Source organism: Lepidochelys kempii, chromosome 9, assembly GCF_965140265.1.
Source record: "Lepidochelys kempii isolate rLepKem1 chromosome 9, rLepKem1.hap2, whole genome shotgun sequence".
NCBI classification, from domain to species: Eukaryota; Metazoa; Chordata; order Testudines; family Cheloniidae; genus Lepidochelys; species Lepidochelys kempii.
Genome location: NC_133264.1, coordinates 11,522,698 through 11,538,400, shown reverse-complemented (window position 1 = coordinate 11,538,400; position 15,703 = coordinate 11,522,698). Strand labels below are relative to the sequence as shown.

Sequence of the window (15,703 nt, the reverse complement as noted above, 5' to 3'; positions counted from 1 at the left end):
CTACGATTTGAGATACCTGTGTCCAATTTCCTCCTCTGCCACAGACTTCCTATATGATCTTGTGCAAGTCACTTAGCCACTTTGCCTCAGTTGCCCATTTGCAAAATGTAGATAATAGTATTTCCTTACCACACAGGGCTGTTGTGAGGATATATACTTTAAAGAGTGATGGGGTCTGTACAAATGCCTTACATAAACAGATAGCATTATATACATACTAAGGATTTAGATTGGTTAGTGTAACCACAGACACTATTTTGATTCATGTAAACATCTAAGTCCTTTTCTGAATGCCACAAAGTGGTGAAACAGGCTAGGATGGAGGAAGAGGAGAGACACTGTCAATGACCCATTGTCACTGTTGGTCTGCTGCCATAATTTTAAAGCTGGCAGTGCTAGCTGGAGGAGGAAGTGGAGTGACGTTACCAGCACTAGCGTAGTGTTGTAAGGAGAACAGAAGACCACTGACCCAGTGAGGCAAAGCAGTTTGCTGAACAGCAAAAACAAAAAAACTAATCATGCTGTTCAGATATAAAGTGTAGTATTTGCTACACGGTTTTGTTTTAGTAGAAACAAAAAAAGCATCTTATTGGCGGCTTTAAGAAATTGGTAAATAAAAAAACCTCAAGAAAATGATCAAGATCTCTGAGACTTACAGACCTTAGTGGGAAAGAGTCATTCTTAATTATCCTGGTGTAAACCCAGAGTAACTCCAGTGAATTTACTGGAGTTACTCCAGATTTACTCCAGCATATGTAAGATCAGAAGTCATCCAAATAAGATGCCTGTGGCTTGATTCTCAGCTGCCTTGTACTTTGTGTAGCCATTTACAATTATGTGAAGTGAGTGCAAATCTGGGTAAAATGTTACCAAATCAGAAAGGCAGTGCTCTACACCCTTTTTCCAGTGTAAATGACTACACAAAATGCAAGGCAATGTAGAACCAGACTCTATGACTCTGACCTAAAGAATTTACAATCTAAATACACACATACAGGGCTGGATATTCCAAGCAGGCTGCAGAGCATTCAATTCAGGTCCAAAATTGCAGGCTTTTTATCTGTGTTCCCCCAATCCTGGGGCTGCCAAGGACTAGCCTCATCTCCAGGACAAATAGAAGCAGTGTTAAATCTGTTCTATCATGCCCGTACTGCTAGCAGTTCTCAGTGGCCATTTCGACACCCAGGGATCAGCTGGACACAGCCACACCCCAGCCACATGCCTTTCTCTTCTGCCACACCTCTTCAGCTTGCGGGGCGGGGGGTGGGTGAGTGACATAGGAGCCATTTTGGTGGCTCTTCACCATCTAAGGATTCCCCTATGATGGAGCAATAATCTGGGTATCACTAAACTGACGTTATAGTTGCTTGGCATTGCCAGAGCAGCACAAGCAGCTCCTGTGCAGAAGAGGATCTGGCCCAAAATATTGTATGCTTTCCACGAAGCATTATTTCAGTCATAACCTGGAAAGATAATATCTAAGGATAAATCCTTTGCCATTACAATTCCACATTTTCCGAATTCTCTTTATTGCAATAATCTCTTCCTCCAACAACCCTCTCTTGTGTACTAGTGCCCCATGCTGGAAATCATGATAATACACCATCAACAAAAGGTTTCATAAGACACATAAGGGGTGCTCGGTAAACTGACTTTTTATCCTACATCTAATACAAAATAGGATTTACATTTATCTCCCTCATCCCAGTATGTTGTACAGTTTGCACTTTTGTTAAACTTTACAGTGATACATATAAACTATGCATTTCTTCTCAATGACAACAACAGGATAAGCTGAAATTCTGAAATAATTTTCCCTATTAAAGAAACAGAACCAGAGTACGTTAGATGAAATTAAAGGAATCACTTACCCTTAAAAGCTAATACATCCAACCATCTCCTGGTTCTCTTGCAACTGTGGCTTGTTGTTTTTCGTCCTAGTTGTCTCCTACTGCTCGGTTTTAATATTTCCTCTGCATTTCAGTGTCATTGGTGTAGGAGGAGACTTAAATTGAGGCCATCAATCATCAGCCCACCTTAGTGTGCAGAAGGCTGGGAATTGTAGTCCAAAATGCAAACATCTAGTGTACTTCTTTTCTGACTTACACTAGTATAAATTGGGAGTAACTCTACTGAAGTCAATAGAAATACAATTTTGAAAGCTGTAAGTGAAAGGAGAATCTGGCCCATTACAATTAGATTCTTTTTGTTATTTTTCTTGCTTCATTGATTAAAAACATTTTGTTGAATTAGAACATCTGTAATACAATAAAAATTTCTGATAAAGCGGTTTAAGGGAAAGTTTGGACAAGCCACTTGGACAGGTTGGACAGGCCACTTGAAAAAAAAACAACTTTGTATGTATTTTGATAGATAGCTTAATACTAAGTAGGCTGTGCCATGGTCTTCTATCTCTGGGTACATGTACCCTCTAATGTTTTCCTCAGGGCAAAAAGGCAAGAAATGCATTTTAAAACATTAAACAGTTATATTTCTGTCTAAGTAAACTATGACTTATTTAAACAGTGCAAGTAACATACACAGCTCTTTACAGGTAAATATAAAGATGATGGGCTAAGTCCTGTTCTCGGTTACACCGGTGTAATTTCTAAGTAACCCTACTGACTAGAGTGAAGTTACTCTGAATTTACACTAACGTAAATGAGATTTGAATCAGGTCCAAGATCTTTGCCCCAAGGCACTTACAATCCAAAATTAGACAGAAAACATAACCAAGTGACACTGCGTGTACATTAAGAGGGTGGGGTAAACAAAACAAGAGCCAACAGCATTCTTTGAGGCTCACTTTCCTGAAGAAAGTAAGAGTAAAAGCTTACTGTTTTCTTGGCTCTCTCACTTTCTTACTATTATTTTTTAAATGTATAAATTAATTAAGTATCATTCTGTGAAGGAATAGCCTTGATAGGCTTTGCAAAGGAAGTGACTTTTAAGGAGGGATTTAAACACGATGAGACAAATTTCACCCTCAGATATTTTTACAGAGCTTGCACCAAAGTCAATGAGTTTAAGGGGAATTTAGGTGGCGGGGAAGTGCAAGCTGACAGAGTGTTATGCAGATTTTATTCTCAGTTGGAAAAGGAGGCTTATGGGAAAAATAACTACAGCAGGGAAAGTGGTACAAGGAAAGAAACATGGGAACAGGAGAAGAGGCCAGGGGGAGCACAGACAGTCCCAGGAGCAGAAGTGGTGGAGAAAGGGAACAGCGAGCAGTAGAAGAAAATAAATTCAGTAAGGGAGGTAAACTGGATTGGGAGGGGTACTTGAGAAACTAGAGAAACTAATGGTGGGGTGGAGGGCAGTGACCTGTTTAAAATGTTATGCACTTTTTATTAGAAAGGCAAGGTGGGTGAAGTAATATCTTCTATTAAACCAGCTTCAGTTGGTGAAAACGACCTTCTTTCAGGCTTACACAGAGCTAATCTCCAGATCTGGCAAAGGTACTCGGAGGAGCTGGAAATGATAGCTTGATGTAAATGAGAAAGCTGCTTAGGCAAAGATTGTAACTTGCTAAAGTTAGGTTTTACTAGAAAGCATGTTATTTTGTTTTGCTTGTAACTATACTATCCCAGTCTCTCTTTCTCTTGGTTACTATCACTTACATCTCTTCTTAATAAACTTATTTTATCAATTCATCTCAGTACTGTTATACTAAGGTAAGGCATGCATCCTCAGCTGCACCGACAGGCTGGCTTGAGTGCATTCTGACACTTTGAAGAAAGCAAACTTGGCAATTTTTGTGAATGGAGAATGCACGCTGCACAAAAACATCAATAGGGAGCTTAAGAACTGGGTTTCAGTGAATGTTACCTGCAAGATAAAAGAAAGGTAAGCAGAGTCTCAAGGAGTTTGCTGGTGATGCAGACAGACTCCTGTGGCAAGGAGCTGACTCATGCTGTTTAAGCTCCAGCAAAGCTCTCTTTGGCAGAGGGGTAACGCAGCAGCTTACTGTTCAGGGCACCCCAAGAGAGCATTACAACACTACAAAAGCACTTTTTTTTTTTCACTCCTCAGGCCTTTTGTGTCCCTGACGTGGACAGGTTTGGCCAGTTATCAACTCCTTACTCAAGCCAGCCCCAAATTCCCTTCTCTAGCCCCAAAACACGAGCCTGCCCCAAAATACCCCTCCTAGCCTCCCACACCAAAATGTTTCTCCCTAACCCCAAACTACACCCCCCAAACACCCCTCCCTAGCCCCCATAACCCCATCCTGCGCCAAAATACCCCTCCTAGCCTCCTAACGCATCCCTCCACAAAATGCCTCTCCCTAATCCCCAGCTACATCCCCAAAACACCCCTCCCTAGCCCACAAATCCCAGCTCCAGCATACCTTTCCCTAGCCCCCAGCCAGCCCCAAAACACCCCTCCCGAGGCCCCGACCTCAGCCAGCCCCAAAGCACCCCTCCCTGGGCCCAGTCTCCACCCCATCAGCCTGACCCCAGCCCCCCTGTCTTATCAACGCCTCTCCATCCCCGCCCTTTACCCCCAAGCCCCGCCCAGTCTCTCTGCTGACCCTACCCGCACACTGCAACCATTCTTGCTTCCTTCCCGCTTTTTCCTGGCTGGGATAGGCCCCCCGCTCGCTCGGCCCGCCCCTTGCTAGCCACGATTGGTCGTTCACTCTCGGGTAGCTCGCAAGCCGGCGCTGTGGTAGGTGCTTTGGGAGACCAGGCGCGCTCCGTTGGCTGGAGGGGAGAGGGCAGCAGGTTCGGTTCCGCCGGCGGTGTGAGTGAGCGCGGGCCAGCCGCGCACTCGGCTATTGTTGCCAGAACAGCTAGTTACCGGGGGGCTGCCAGGACCGCGGCGAGAGACAGGCCCCGTGGCAGCCATGAGCGGCGGGGTGTACGGGGGAGGTGAGTGCCCGCCCATGGAGCGCCACCTCCGAGCGCCTGCTGCTGCTCCGCCAGGGCTGTTCCCCACGAGCCGCCGCCCGCCCCCCTCCGAGCCCCTGCCTCCCGCTGCTGCTCCCCCAGGGCTGTTCCCCACCAGCCTCCGCCCGCCCCCCTCCGAGCCCCTGCCTCCCGCTGCTGCTCCGCCAGGGCTGTTCCCCACGAGCCGCCGCCCGCCCCCCTCCGAGCCCCTGCCTCCCGCTGCTGCTCCCCCAGGGCTGTTCCCCAGGAGCCTCCGCCTGCCCCCCTTCGAGCCCCTGCCTCCCGCTGCTGCTCCCCCAGGGCTGTTCCCCACCAGCCTCCGCCCGAGCCCCTGCCTCCCGCTGCTGCTCCCCCAGGGCTGTTCCCCACCAGCCTCCGCCCGAGCCCCTGCCTCCTGCTGCTGCTCCGCCAGGGCTGTTCCCCAGGAGCCTCCGCCCGCCCCCCTCCGAGCCCCTGCCTCCCGCTGCTGCTCCCCCAGGGCTGTTCCCCACCAGCCTCCGCCCGAGCCCCTGCCTCCTGCTGCTGCTCCCCCAGGGCTGTTCCCCAGGAGCCTCCGCCTGCCCCCCTTCGAGCCCCTGCCTCCTGCTGCTGCTCCCCCAGGGCTGTTCCCCACCAGCCTCCGCCCGCCCCCCTCCGAGCCTCTGCCTCCTGCTGCTGCTCCCCCAGGGCTGTTCCCCAGGAGCCGCCGCCCGCCCCCCTTCGAGTCCCTGCCTCCTGCTGCTGCTCCCCCAGGGCTGTTCCCCAGGAGCCTCCGCCCGCCCCCCTCCGAGCCCCTGCCTCCCGCTGCTGCTCCGCCAGGGCTGTTCCCCAGGAGCCGCCGCCCGCCCCCCTCCGAGCCCCTGCCTCCCGCTGCTGCTCCCCCAGGGCTGTTCCCCACCAGCCTCCGCCCGAGCCCCTGCCTCCCGCTGCTGCTCCCCCAGGGCTGTTCCCCACCAGCCTCCGCCCGAGCCCCTGCCTCCTGCTGCTGCTCCGCCAGGGCTGTTCCCCAGGAGCCTTCGCCCGCCCCCCTCCGAGCCCCTGCCTCCCGCTGCTGCTCCCCCAGGGCTGTTCCCCACCAGCCTCCACCCGAGCCCCTGCCTCCCGCTGCTGCTCCCCCAGGGCTGTTCCCCACCAGCCTCCGCCCGAGCCCCTGCCTCCTGCTGCTGCTCTGCCAGGGCTGTTCCCCAGGAGCCTCCGCCCGCCCCCCTCCGAGCCCCTGCCTCCCACTGCTGCTCCGCCAGGGCTGTTCCCCACGAGCCGCCGCCCGCCCCCCTCCGAGCCCCTGCCTCCCGCTGCTGCTCCCCCAGGGCTGTTCCCCAGGAGCCTCCGCCCGCCCCCCTCCGAGCCCCTGCCTCCCGCTGCTGCTGCTCCCCCAGGGCTGTTCCCCACCAGCCTCCGCCCGAGCCCCTGCCTCCCGCTGCTGCTCCCCCAGGGCTGTTCCCCACCAGCCTCCGCCCGAGCCCCTGCCTCCCGCTGCTGCTCCCCCAGGGCTGTTCCCCACCAGCCTCCGCCCGAGCCCCTGCCTCCCGCTGCTGCTCCCCCAGGGCTGTTCCCCACCAGCCTCCGCCCGAGCCCCTGCCTCCTGCTGCTGCTCCCCCAGGGCTGTTCCCCACGAGCCGCCGCCCGCCCCCCTCCGAGCCCCTGCCTCCCGCTGCTGCTCCCCCAGGGCTGTTCCCCAGGAGCCTCCGCCTGCCCCCCTTCGAGCCCCTGCCTCCTGCTGCTGCTCCCCCAGGGCTGTTCCCCACCAGCCTCCGCCCGCCCCCCTCCGAGCCTCTGCCTCCTGCTGCTGCTCCCCCAGGGCTGTTCCCCAGGAGCCGCCGCCCGCCCCCCTTCGAGTCCCTGCCTCCTGCTGCTGCTCCCCCAGGGCTGTTCCCCACGAGCCGCCGCCCGCCCCCCTCCGAGCCCCTGCCTCCCGCTGCTGCTCCCCCAGGGCTGTTCCCCACCAGCCTCCGCCCGAGCCCCTGCTGCTGCTCCCCCAGGGCTGTTCCCCAGGAGCCTCCGCCCGCCCCCCCTTCGAGCTCCTGCTACTGCTCCCCCAGGGCTGTTCCCCACAAGCCTCCGCCCGCCCCCCTTCGAGCCCCTGCCTCCTGCTGCACCCCCAGGGCTGTTCTCCACGAGCCTCCCCTGCCCCTTCTGAGTTCCTGCCTGCTGCACCTCCAGGTCTGCTTCCGAGCCCTTGCCTGCTGCTGTATCCCCAGGGGTGTTCCCCACAAGCCTCCCCCCCCGCCCCTGCCTCTTGCTGCTCTCCCAGGTCCCCCTCCAAGCCACTGTCTGCTGCACCCCAGAGCTGTACCCTATGAGCCTCCCCAGGCCCCCTTCCAAGTTGCTGCACCCCCAGGGCTGTTCCCCATGAGCCTTCTCCTGTCCTCCTCTGAGCCTCTGTCTCCTGCTGGTCCCCCTCTGAGCCCCCGCCTGCTGCACCCCCAAGCCTGTGATCTAGTTTGTCCATTACATTTGCTGTCACTTCCCACAAAGGTTTGGGCTGTCTGCAGCTTCCCCACCCCCCATCCATGAACTTTTCTGTTCCACTCTTCCCCTGCAGCTCTTCCCCACTTAATGCTGCTGTAGTTTCCCAAACCATGAGCCTCCTTGCAGTCGTTCTGCTGCAGCTCCCCATTTCGTGCAGCTCTTCCCCTTCCCAGTTATTTGCTGCTGCTCTGGTGCATAAAGTGACAGCTTTCCTCTAAGCAGTTCTCTCAGCTGAAGTACAGCTGTATTGCTCCACCCATGAACACCCCTCTCTCTGTTACAGCTCTGCTATATAAAACTTAGTTTTCCCCACGTATTTCTTCCCATCACAGCTATAACTCCATTCAGGTTTCTCTGCTACGGAAATGCACAACGCTTCAATATACCTTGAAAGTTTTCATTAAAATGAAAAGCCTAACTAGTTTGAAGGCCTTAGTTTCTGTCTTTGGTAAATTTCATTAAAGCTTTTCCTACTTCTTAGAACTGTCAGACAGCCAGATTAGTGGTGTCAGGCAACATTTGGTGCTGTTACGTTGCTGGTGGGAAATTCAGGTTAGCACTACAAGAATAAAGATTTATTTGGAAGCCAAAGTATTATAGTCTTGCACCGGAGCATCTCCTGTACCCAGCGCTACAAGATTAAAGATTTAATTTTGCCAACCTGGACCCCAATCTTGTTGAGCCGATACAGAGCCTCTTTGGGGATCAGTGCTTAAAAGAATGAATGTATTTCTTAATTTAAACATAAGTGTCTATAGACTGTTACATCTAGTTTTAACTTTTTTTCTGATTAATTTCTAATAATCCAAGGAAGTAGAGACCCATGTAACTTGCTGTGTGAGTAAATCATAACACATTCTGAAAATCTCTTCCAGAAGATGGTTCAATATTTTTTTTACTCTGCAAAAATTGCCTTTTTTGCTTATTTTGAATGAAAGTACTTTATTGATTATTTAGTTAAAATACAGCTGCTTTTTTGGATCACTCTTGTGCAACTTAAATTTCTGATAGAAAATGTTCTGTTCTTTGCCAATTTTAAATCCTGGTTAAAAGTTGTGGTGGTGATTTGCACACATGTTTAACAAAAAGTATCTTGGCTTGTACATTTTAGCTGGTAAGCACAGTGATTTTAGTTTTTGTTACATGACTGTAATAATTACTGACTGCCTGTTTACTAATAATTCTTACAGATGAAGTTGGGGCTCTTGTTTTTGATATTGGCTCCTATACAGTGAGAGCTGGCTATGCTGGTGAGGACTGTCCAAAGGTAAGAGTCATTGTGATCGTATAAGATTAAAATGTAAAAAAGTATTATACGAGCCAGCAAACAAGTTCTGAGTTAGTAGAAAATGTTTTTTAAAAAAAGTATAGCTGAAATGAAAATAGTACTTTAAGTAAGTAAAATACACGCTGTGTAATTGCCATACCCTGCCCACATTTTACATTGCAGGTTGACTTTCCCACTGCTATTGGTGTGGTACTGGAAAGGGACGATGGCGGTACCCTGATGGAAATAGATAGTGACAAAGGCAAACAAGGGGGCCCTACTTACTACATAGACACCAATGCACTGCGAGTTCCAAGGGAAAACATGGAGGCTATTTCACCCTTAAAAAATGGAATGAGTATGGTGCTCTGTCTTTCCTCTTGTTCTTAAAATCTGATCACTAACTTTATATTCAGCTGCAAAGTTACATCTGTCATATACAAAATATATTAACATTTCATTTGCATGAATACTCTTGGCCTAAAAGTGAAAAACATTTTATTCTAAAGTTATTTTAATTATCAGGCTGTGAACCTTTGCTTGATCTGAGGAAAAACTATAGAGGTTTTCCTCCATGTAATGGGTTGGAATGGGTCCCATCTGATGATGGTGGTGGGGAAAAAGAAGGGGATGAATATTATCGGCACAGTAAGCAGTATAGAATTTTGTGAAGCTGCTGAAGTGTGTGAATTTTTAAGACTGCTGCTCAGTAGAAAATTGGTTGGTTGATCTATGTTTTTAGATGACTCACTTAACAATGTGTCTTTCTGAAAATGCAATAATATTGTCTAAATTTCTGCAACTGCTTTAACATTTTTACAGTTGAGGACTGGGATAGTTTCCAGGCAATTTTGGATCACACATACAAGATGCATATTAAATCTGAAGCAAGTTTGCACCCTGTCCTAATGTCTGAAGCACCAGTGAGTAAAAGCATATTTCCTGTTTTGAAATGTCATAATGAACAAATTGTCATTGGGATTTAGGAATGTTCTAGTCTTGTCTGTACAAACTTTATACAGAATTGTAAGTTAGGAGTGCTGAAATTTTTAGAAAATTAAGAGGAGGTAACTAGAGCCCTGTGCGGATACAAAATTTGTATCCACATCCAATCTGCAAACATGGATATAAATCTGATGTCTGCAGATTTGCAGGGCTCTAGAGGTAACAATTTAAAAATACTCTGCCGGATTATTCTCTGTGTTTTATTTTTTGTTAATTTATTTTTTTGTCAGTAACTTGAAATGATAACCACTCTTATGATATAGTACATATTGCCCACTCTCTGCTCAAATGAAGATCGCATATTTCAAGCTGGATTTCCTCTTAGAGCCTTTGTTTTGTAATAGCTTTCTCTTGTTTCTTGGGGAGGGTGGGGGAAATGTAAAATTGTAGGTGATCTTTTATTATACTAACTAAAAATAGAGATGTTTTTGAAAATCATTCATTACATCAAGCCCTTCAAAAACAGAACCAGGGAGAGTAATACATATATTGGCAAAGCTTTTACCTTGGTTCTCTGGATTACTCAGTGGCTTCATAGATCAAATAAAAATGTAGGAGTAAGAATTTAAGTAGACACGTAGGCTGCAGTTCCCCACCTTACTGTGCTCTAGATTACAATGCACAATACAGGAATCGAATATAAACCACAGAGGGTGTATACAATGAAGATGAAGCCTCCTTTACATACAATTATTGCAAATAAAATTTTTCCACATTAATGTATTGAAAGTGGTGGCTTGAGAGGGTCTGGATAGGTTCAGGTAGGGGGGATTGAATTGAGAATGGACGCCTTTCACTTTTCAGCTAGCAGTTCAGAGGCACTTGGATATTACAGGGAATGCATGCTATAGAAGTATAAACAAAAATAAATCCACCCAAGGCTGGTACTAAATTCAAGTTGGTGGTGTTTTGAAGGCTGTGAAATGAGTTCTTGGTTTCACTCTAGTTCTCTGTGTATAGATGTCCACGTAACAGAACATACCACCACAGTTGATCTACCTGAAACTGTCAAGAAAGCAGCTACTAAATGCATAGGGAGACTATGCTACCTTCCTACTCCTAAACATGATCCCTCTAGAAGGGTTGAGGTTCAGTGATGGAGTATGGAGCAGTCTGCATTGGGGGTTGCCTGTTCAATAGCTAAATGAAGGTCTTCAGTCGGACTCCTAACATGAGGGCTAAACTCACTTAACAATTAACTTAGAAGAAGTTCACAGTAAAATGGGACTTCCAATCCACAGGTGTGTCTTAGCACATTGTGTTTGCCTTTGCTTTAGTAAAGCTGTGGTAAGATGCTTTGAAAGCTGGGAAATCTGAGTTCAGTTTTCTCCCTTGGGCAAGCCACTTTACATCTGTGTACATGTACATTTCCTCATGTAAAACAGGGGTAACACTTATTTCACAGGAGTGTTTTGGGCTCTTTCATAAAGAGCTTTGAGATTCTGGTATGGAAGGATTTCTAGAAATTTATTATTTTAATAGCTTAAAGTTGAACCCCCTGGAAATGCATGCTTTTAAATTTCAGAAAGTCCTCCTGTGTTTGTGTATGAGTCTGCAATGAAATGCTTGTTGCACAAAAAGTGAATTCTCATCTAACGAAATAAAATTCCAAGAATATATATATTTGTTTTGCTTTATGTAACTTTGCAACTGCTCTTAAACTACAACTGTAATAATCCTAACTTTCTTTTTATATCTTTCTGGCATCCTGTGAGCATATAATAATAAATATAATGGATCTTGACGTAAACATAATATTTCTGTTTTGTCTGTTTACCTATTTTTTTTCTCTTTTGTAGTGGAATACCAGAGCAAAGCGTGAGAAATTGACAGAACTGATGTTTGAACATTACAATATCCCTGCTTTTTTCTTGTGTAAAACTGCAGTTCTTACAGCGTATCCTTGAAATGTTGATCCATGTATTTTTCCAAGAAATAAAGCAAGCTTCTTCAATGTGGTATTATTAGAATAAGATAAGTTACTCTTTTCTTTCTAACCAAAATGAATATTTCGTAACCATCCATATGGCTGATGTGAACAGGATAGCTTCCACTTCTGTGTGTTCTCCTTAATTCTCAACTTTGAAAACCCCTTGGTGTGATTCCTGTCCTGGGAGACAACTTCTTCTAGTGTATATTTACAGCCTATGCTATTTGTTAGAGCTCAGCATGCCTAAAATGGCTTTGCTCAGATTACTAAAATGCAGTAATTTCTGTCTTCAGCAACAGAAATCTTCTGAGATCACTGATTAAGCCTTACACTGCATTATGTAAATATCTTAAGCTAACATGTACATTTTAATAGGCAGTTCAAAATCTAAATAAAATGGGAAATATTTTATTTAGAGATTTCTGCAGAACACTTCTTTGATTTTTATATAATTTCTCATCCAAGGAGCTCAAAAATCAGTTTGCAACCATAAATAAATCTTAACATGTATGCGAGGTTGGTACTTATTACCCTTATGTAGAGGGGTAAATGGATGAACATAGCAAGTCACTTGTGAGGCTAGGAATAGAACCTTTAGGGTCCTCGTTGCTAGTTGTGCTCTAACTATTTGACAAAACTCTCTCCCAAGTAAAAATTCTGTCATTCTCCCTAATCCTTTTGATTAGCTTTGCTAATGGTCGATCCACAGGCCTGATTTTGGACAGTGGGGCAACTCACACCACTGCTATTCCAGTGCATGATGGATATGTACTTCAACAAGGTAAAAAGTTTTACAGATGTAATAATTTATATACTGTGGTCATCACATTAAGAAATGTGTTTTATTACTAATATTAAAAGAAAATGTGGTATCTTTGAAAAGGGAGAAACTTGTGTTTGTGGAAGGTGGGAGAGGGGCTATTTTTGTTTCAAATGAACAATTCATTGCAGACATTTTGTTCTGTAAGGTTTTGAACGTAGTCCAAAATTCTATTTATATTTTGTAGGCATTGTAAAATCACCCCTTGCTGGAGACTTTATTACTATGCAGTGCAGAGAACTGTTTCAGGAAATGAACATAGAGCTAATCCCTCCATATATGATTGCATCAAAGGTGGGAAAGTTAACTGGATTTTAAAAGTGTTCATTTTTCAGAGTGTAGATTGTTGACTGACTGTGTACTTTTCTACAATCACAGGAAGCAGTTCGTGAAGGATCACCAGCAAATTGGAAGAGAAAAGAGAAGTTACCTCCGGTCACGAGATCTTGGCACAACTATATGTGTAATGTAAGTAAATCCTTTCTTCTCCCCGGCCCACAAAGAGATCCCATTTGCTACTGTATATTCCAGGAAGCTTTTTGTGTGAGAAAATTAGAAAACTTCCTGCCTAAAAAATAGGAGAGGACATTCTTCTTCTTTTTGGGGGTGGAGAGAGGATAAATTTTTTAAAATCAGTTTAGCTGCTCTTTCATCTTTAGAATATAATTCCATCAGATAATCTTTTTGTCTCCTGTTTAAAACTTGCGAACCCTGAAAATTCTAGGGCATTAGGGCTTTACTTCCTGGATAGGCTTGTAGGAGTGGTTTTAGTTCGTGCTGATGTTTACAGTTAGATCTGATTTTTTTTTTTTTTTTTTAATTTTAGTGTGTCACAATAAAATAGTTTTCAGAGGAACAGCCGTGTTAGTCTGTATTTGCAAAAAGAAAAGGAGGACTTGTGGCACCTTAGAGACTAACCAATTTATTTGAGCATGAGCTTTCGTGAGCTACAGCTCACTGATGAAGTGAGCTGTAGCTCACGAAAGCTCATGCTCAAATAAATTGGTTAGTCTCTAAGGTGCCACAAGTACTCCTTTTCTTTTTAATAAAATAGTTACAAGGGTAAAAGCATGGAGCGTGTATGTATGTATGTATCAAATCTTGGGCACTCATACTTGCCATCGCCTTTAGTGTTCCATTTTTTAATGCAATACAGAAGATCATTGCATGTGATGGGATAAGTTCCTAACTAAGGAGTTACCATACTGGGGTGCACCTTTGTAATCCTAAATCAGATTTCTCCTCCCACAATTCCTTTGTGGGGAAACTGAAGCTCTGTCTTGATAGTCTGCAGGTCTGGTCTTTCGTGTTGTTGCAGTGATATTGCTGAGCTCTTGGTTCTCCACTAATTAAATCTTCAGCTCTCAATTAGGCTTTTATCATCCAATCATATTCCCAGACAGACATGGCCAATGAAAATCCATGATAGCTGTGATCAAGTCCAGCCTTCATTAAAAATTCCTGAGGGGAAATATTCCGCTGTCATTATGGGAGGTGCCCTAGTTTCTGACTTCTTTAAAACCTATTGTGCTTGAAACAATACCTCTTATGATTGTGAACAATCCTTAGTTTCTAAGGATTTAGTACAGCAAATTACCTATGTACTGAAATGCATTCATGGCTTTTTAAAGAAGCTTTGCACATATTTTGTGCACTCAGTGTTTTGATTCCAAGTTTACTTGCTTATTGTTTAAGGCTTTTGTCCAGTTTCACATTTATATAATTCTAACATAGTACTGAATTCTGAACTGGAATCCTAATAACACCTTTTCCTTTTATTCTTCTCTCCATAGTGTGTAATTCAGGATTTCCAAGCCTCTGTCCTCCAAGTGTCAGATTCAACCTATGATGAACAGTAGGTCATTGTATCTTTGTAAAACTAGTAGTATGCGTATGTCAAATGTATTTATCAGAGTAGGAGTCCATGGTTTCTATTGTAAGGCTTATTGCAAAAGTATGATGTTACACAAAATCATTTATTTTTGGAGTTAGGAATACTGTGAATAGCTGGATTAGAGATTACACTTGCCATGCCAATGTGCATAAATTCTAATAACAATCAGAAAGATTGCCAAAAGCACAGTCCATATTAAAATTTATTCTATAGCATCATAAACAAAGAATTCTGTTTAGACTATTCACTGCATTGTGATTTAGCATCTTTACTTTCTGACCAATGTTCTGATCAATATCAACCTCCAGGGTAGCTGCACAGATGCCGACCGTTCATTATGAATTCCCCAATGGTTATAATTGTGACTTTGGTGCAGAGCGTCTAAAAATTCCTGAAGGACTATTTGACCCTTCCAATGTAAAGGTAAAACCATGAAAGTAGTACATTAAAATTTGCAGACATATACTTTATTATGAAGCCCTTCTATGCAGCCTTTCCCTTTATATGTGGTCACATTATGTTATGATGGCACAAAGTATGAAGCTATGTTTGTATTTACACTGTATGCTCTCCAGGGCTACCTATGTTGGGGTGCGGTCATAGAAATGCACTTCAAGATATGTGGTTTTCTTTAAATAAAACTCGTGGTGCTGAGATCATGGTGATGTATGAAATAAAAATTTAGATAAATTAAAAGATTTGTCTGCAGAACTTTTTAGACCCTTGTTCATTCACTGCTTTAATGTGCCTTGCTGTTTTGAAGCACTGATTTGTGATTTACTAATTTTGTTCCAGGGCTTATCTGGCAACACAATGCTGGGTGTTAGCCATGTTGTCACCACAAGCGTTGGAATGTGTGATATAGACATCAGACCAGTAAGTGTTAGTCAGACAGAAAAATATCTATGCTTAAAATAATTATTGTGTGGTTACAATATATTTTAGCTATGAAATTTACTGAAGAGGCATGGACACTTGCCATCAGTTAAAATGGAAATCTTGACCTCTTGAGGTTATGTTGAGGTGCCTATACATTATCATCTACATGTTGTGTAGCTATTAGGGGAATATGCAGATAAAACATAGATGAAGATAGTGTTTCTCAAACCATGGGAACAGCTAAGTCAGATTCTGACTTCTGTTGCACTGATGGAAATGCAGAGACTCCACTGAAATCCTGAGTTACTCTTGTTTCGCACTGGTGTAACGAAACAGATAAATAAAATGGCATGTTAAATATCCAGAGTTTGATGACTCTGCAATGTGCAGTGGGTAGCTTCAAACTGTCATTTTATGTTTATAGCTTTTTGTGATTATTCATCCCCAAATATCTGAAGATTAAATAGTTTCTGATATTAACTCACTGTATGGTGCAGGTGGAAAAACAGAGCATAAAATTAAACTTCTCCATTTTTGCTTCCACCAACACCATCTGTTGAAGAGCATGCAA

General features: G+C 44.9%; 1 protein-coding gene across 1 annotated transcript in view; it reads left to right on the top strand.

The window, feature by feature from the left end:
- Positions 1 to 4,705: 4,705 nt before the first annotated feature.
- ACTL6A (actin like 6A) overlaps positions 4,706 to 15,703 on the top strand; it is a 19,601-nt gene continuing 8,603 nt past the window's right edge. Inside the window, exons 1-11 of the mRNA XM_073359309.1 lie at positions 4,706 to 4,871; positions 8,528 to 8,604; positions 8,788 to 8,962; positions 9,427 to 9,527; positions 11,409 to 11,506; positions 12,226 to 12,320; positions 12,547 to 12,653; positions 12,738 to 12,827; positions 14,153 to 14,214; positions 14,562 to 14,676; positions 15,049 to 15,129. Coding sequence (XP_073215410.1) covers positions 4,847 to 4,871; positions 8,528 to 8,604; positions 8,788 to 8,962; positions 9,427 to 9,527; positions 11,409 to 11,506; positions 12,226 to 12,320; positions 12,547 to 12,653; positions 12,738 to 12,827; positions 14,153 to 14,214; positions 14,562 to 14,676; positions 15,049 to 15,129 — 1,026 coding nt within the window. The 5' untranslated portion in view covers positions 4,706 to 4,846. The remainder of the gene's footprint in view (positions 4,872 to 8,527; positions 8,605 to 8,787; positions 8,963 to 9,426; positions 9,528 to 11,408; positions 11,507 to 12,225; positions 12,321 to 12,546; positions 12,654 to 12,737; positions 12,828 to 14,152; positions 14,215 to 14,561; positions 14,677 to 15,048; positions 15,130 to 15,703) is intronic.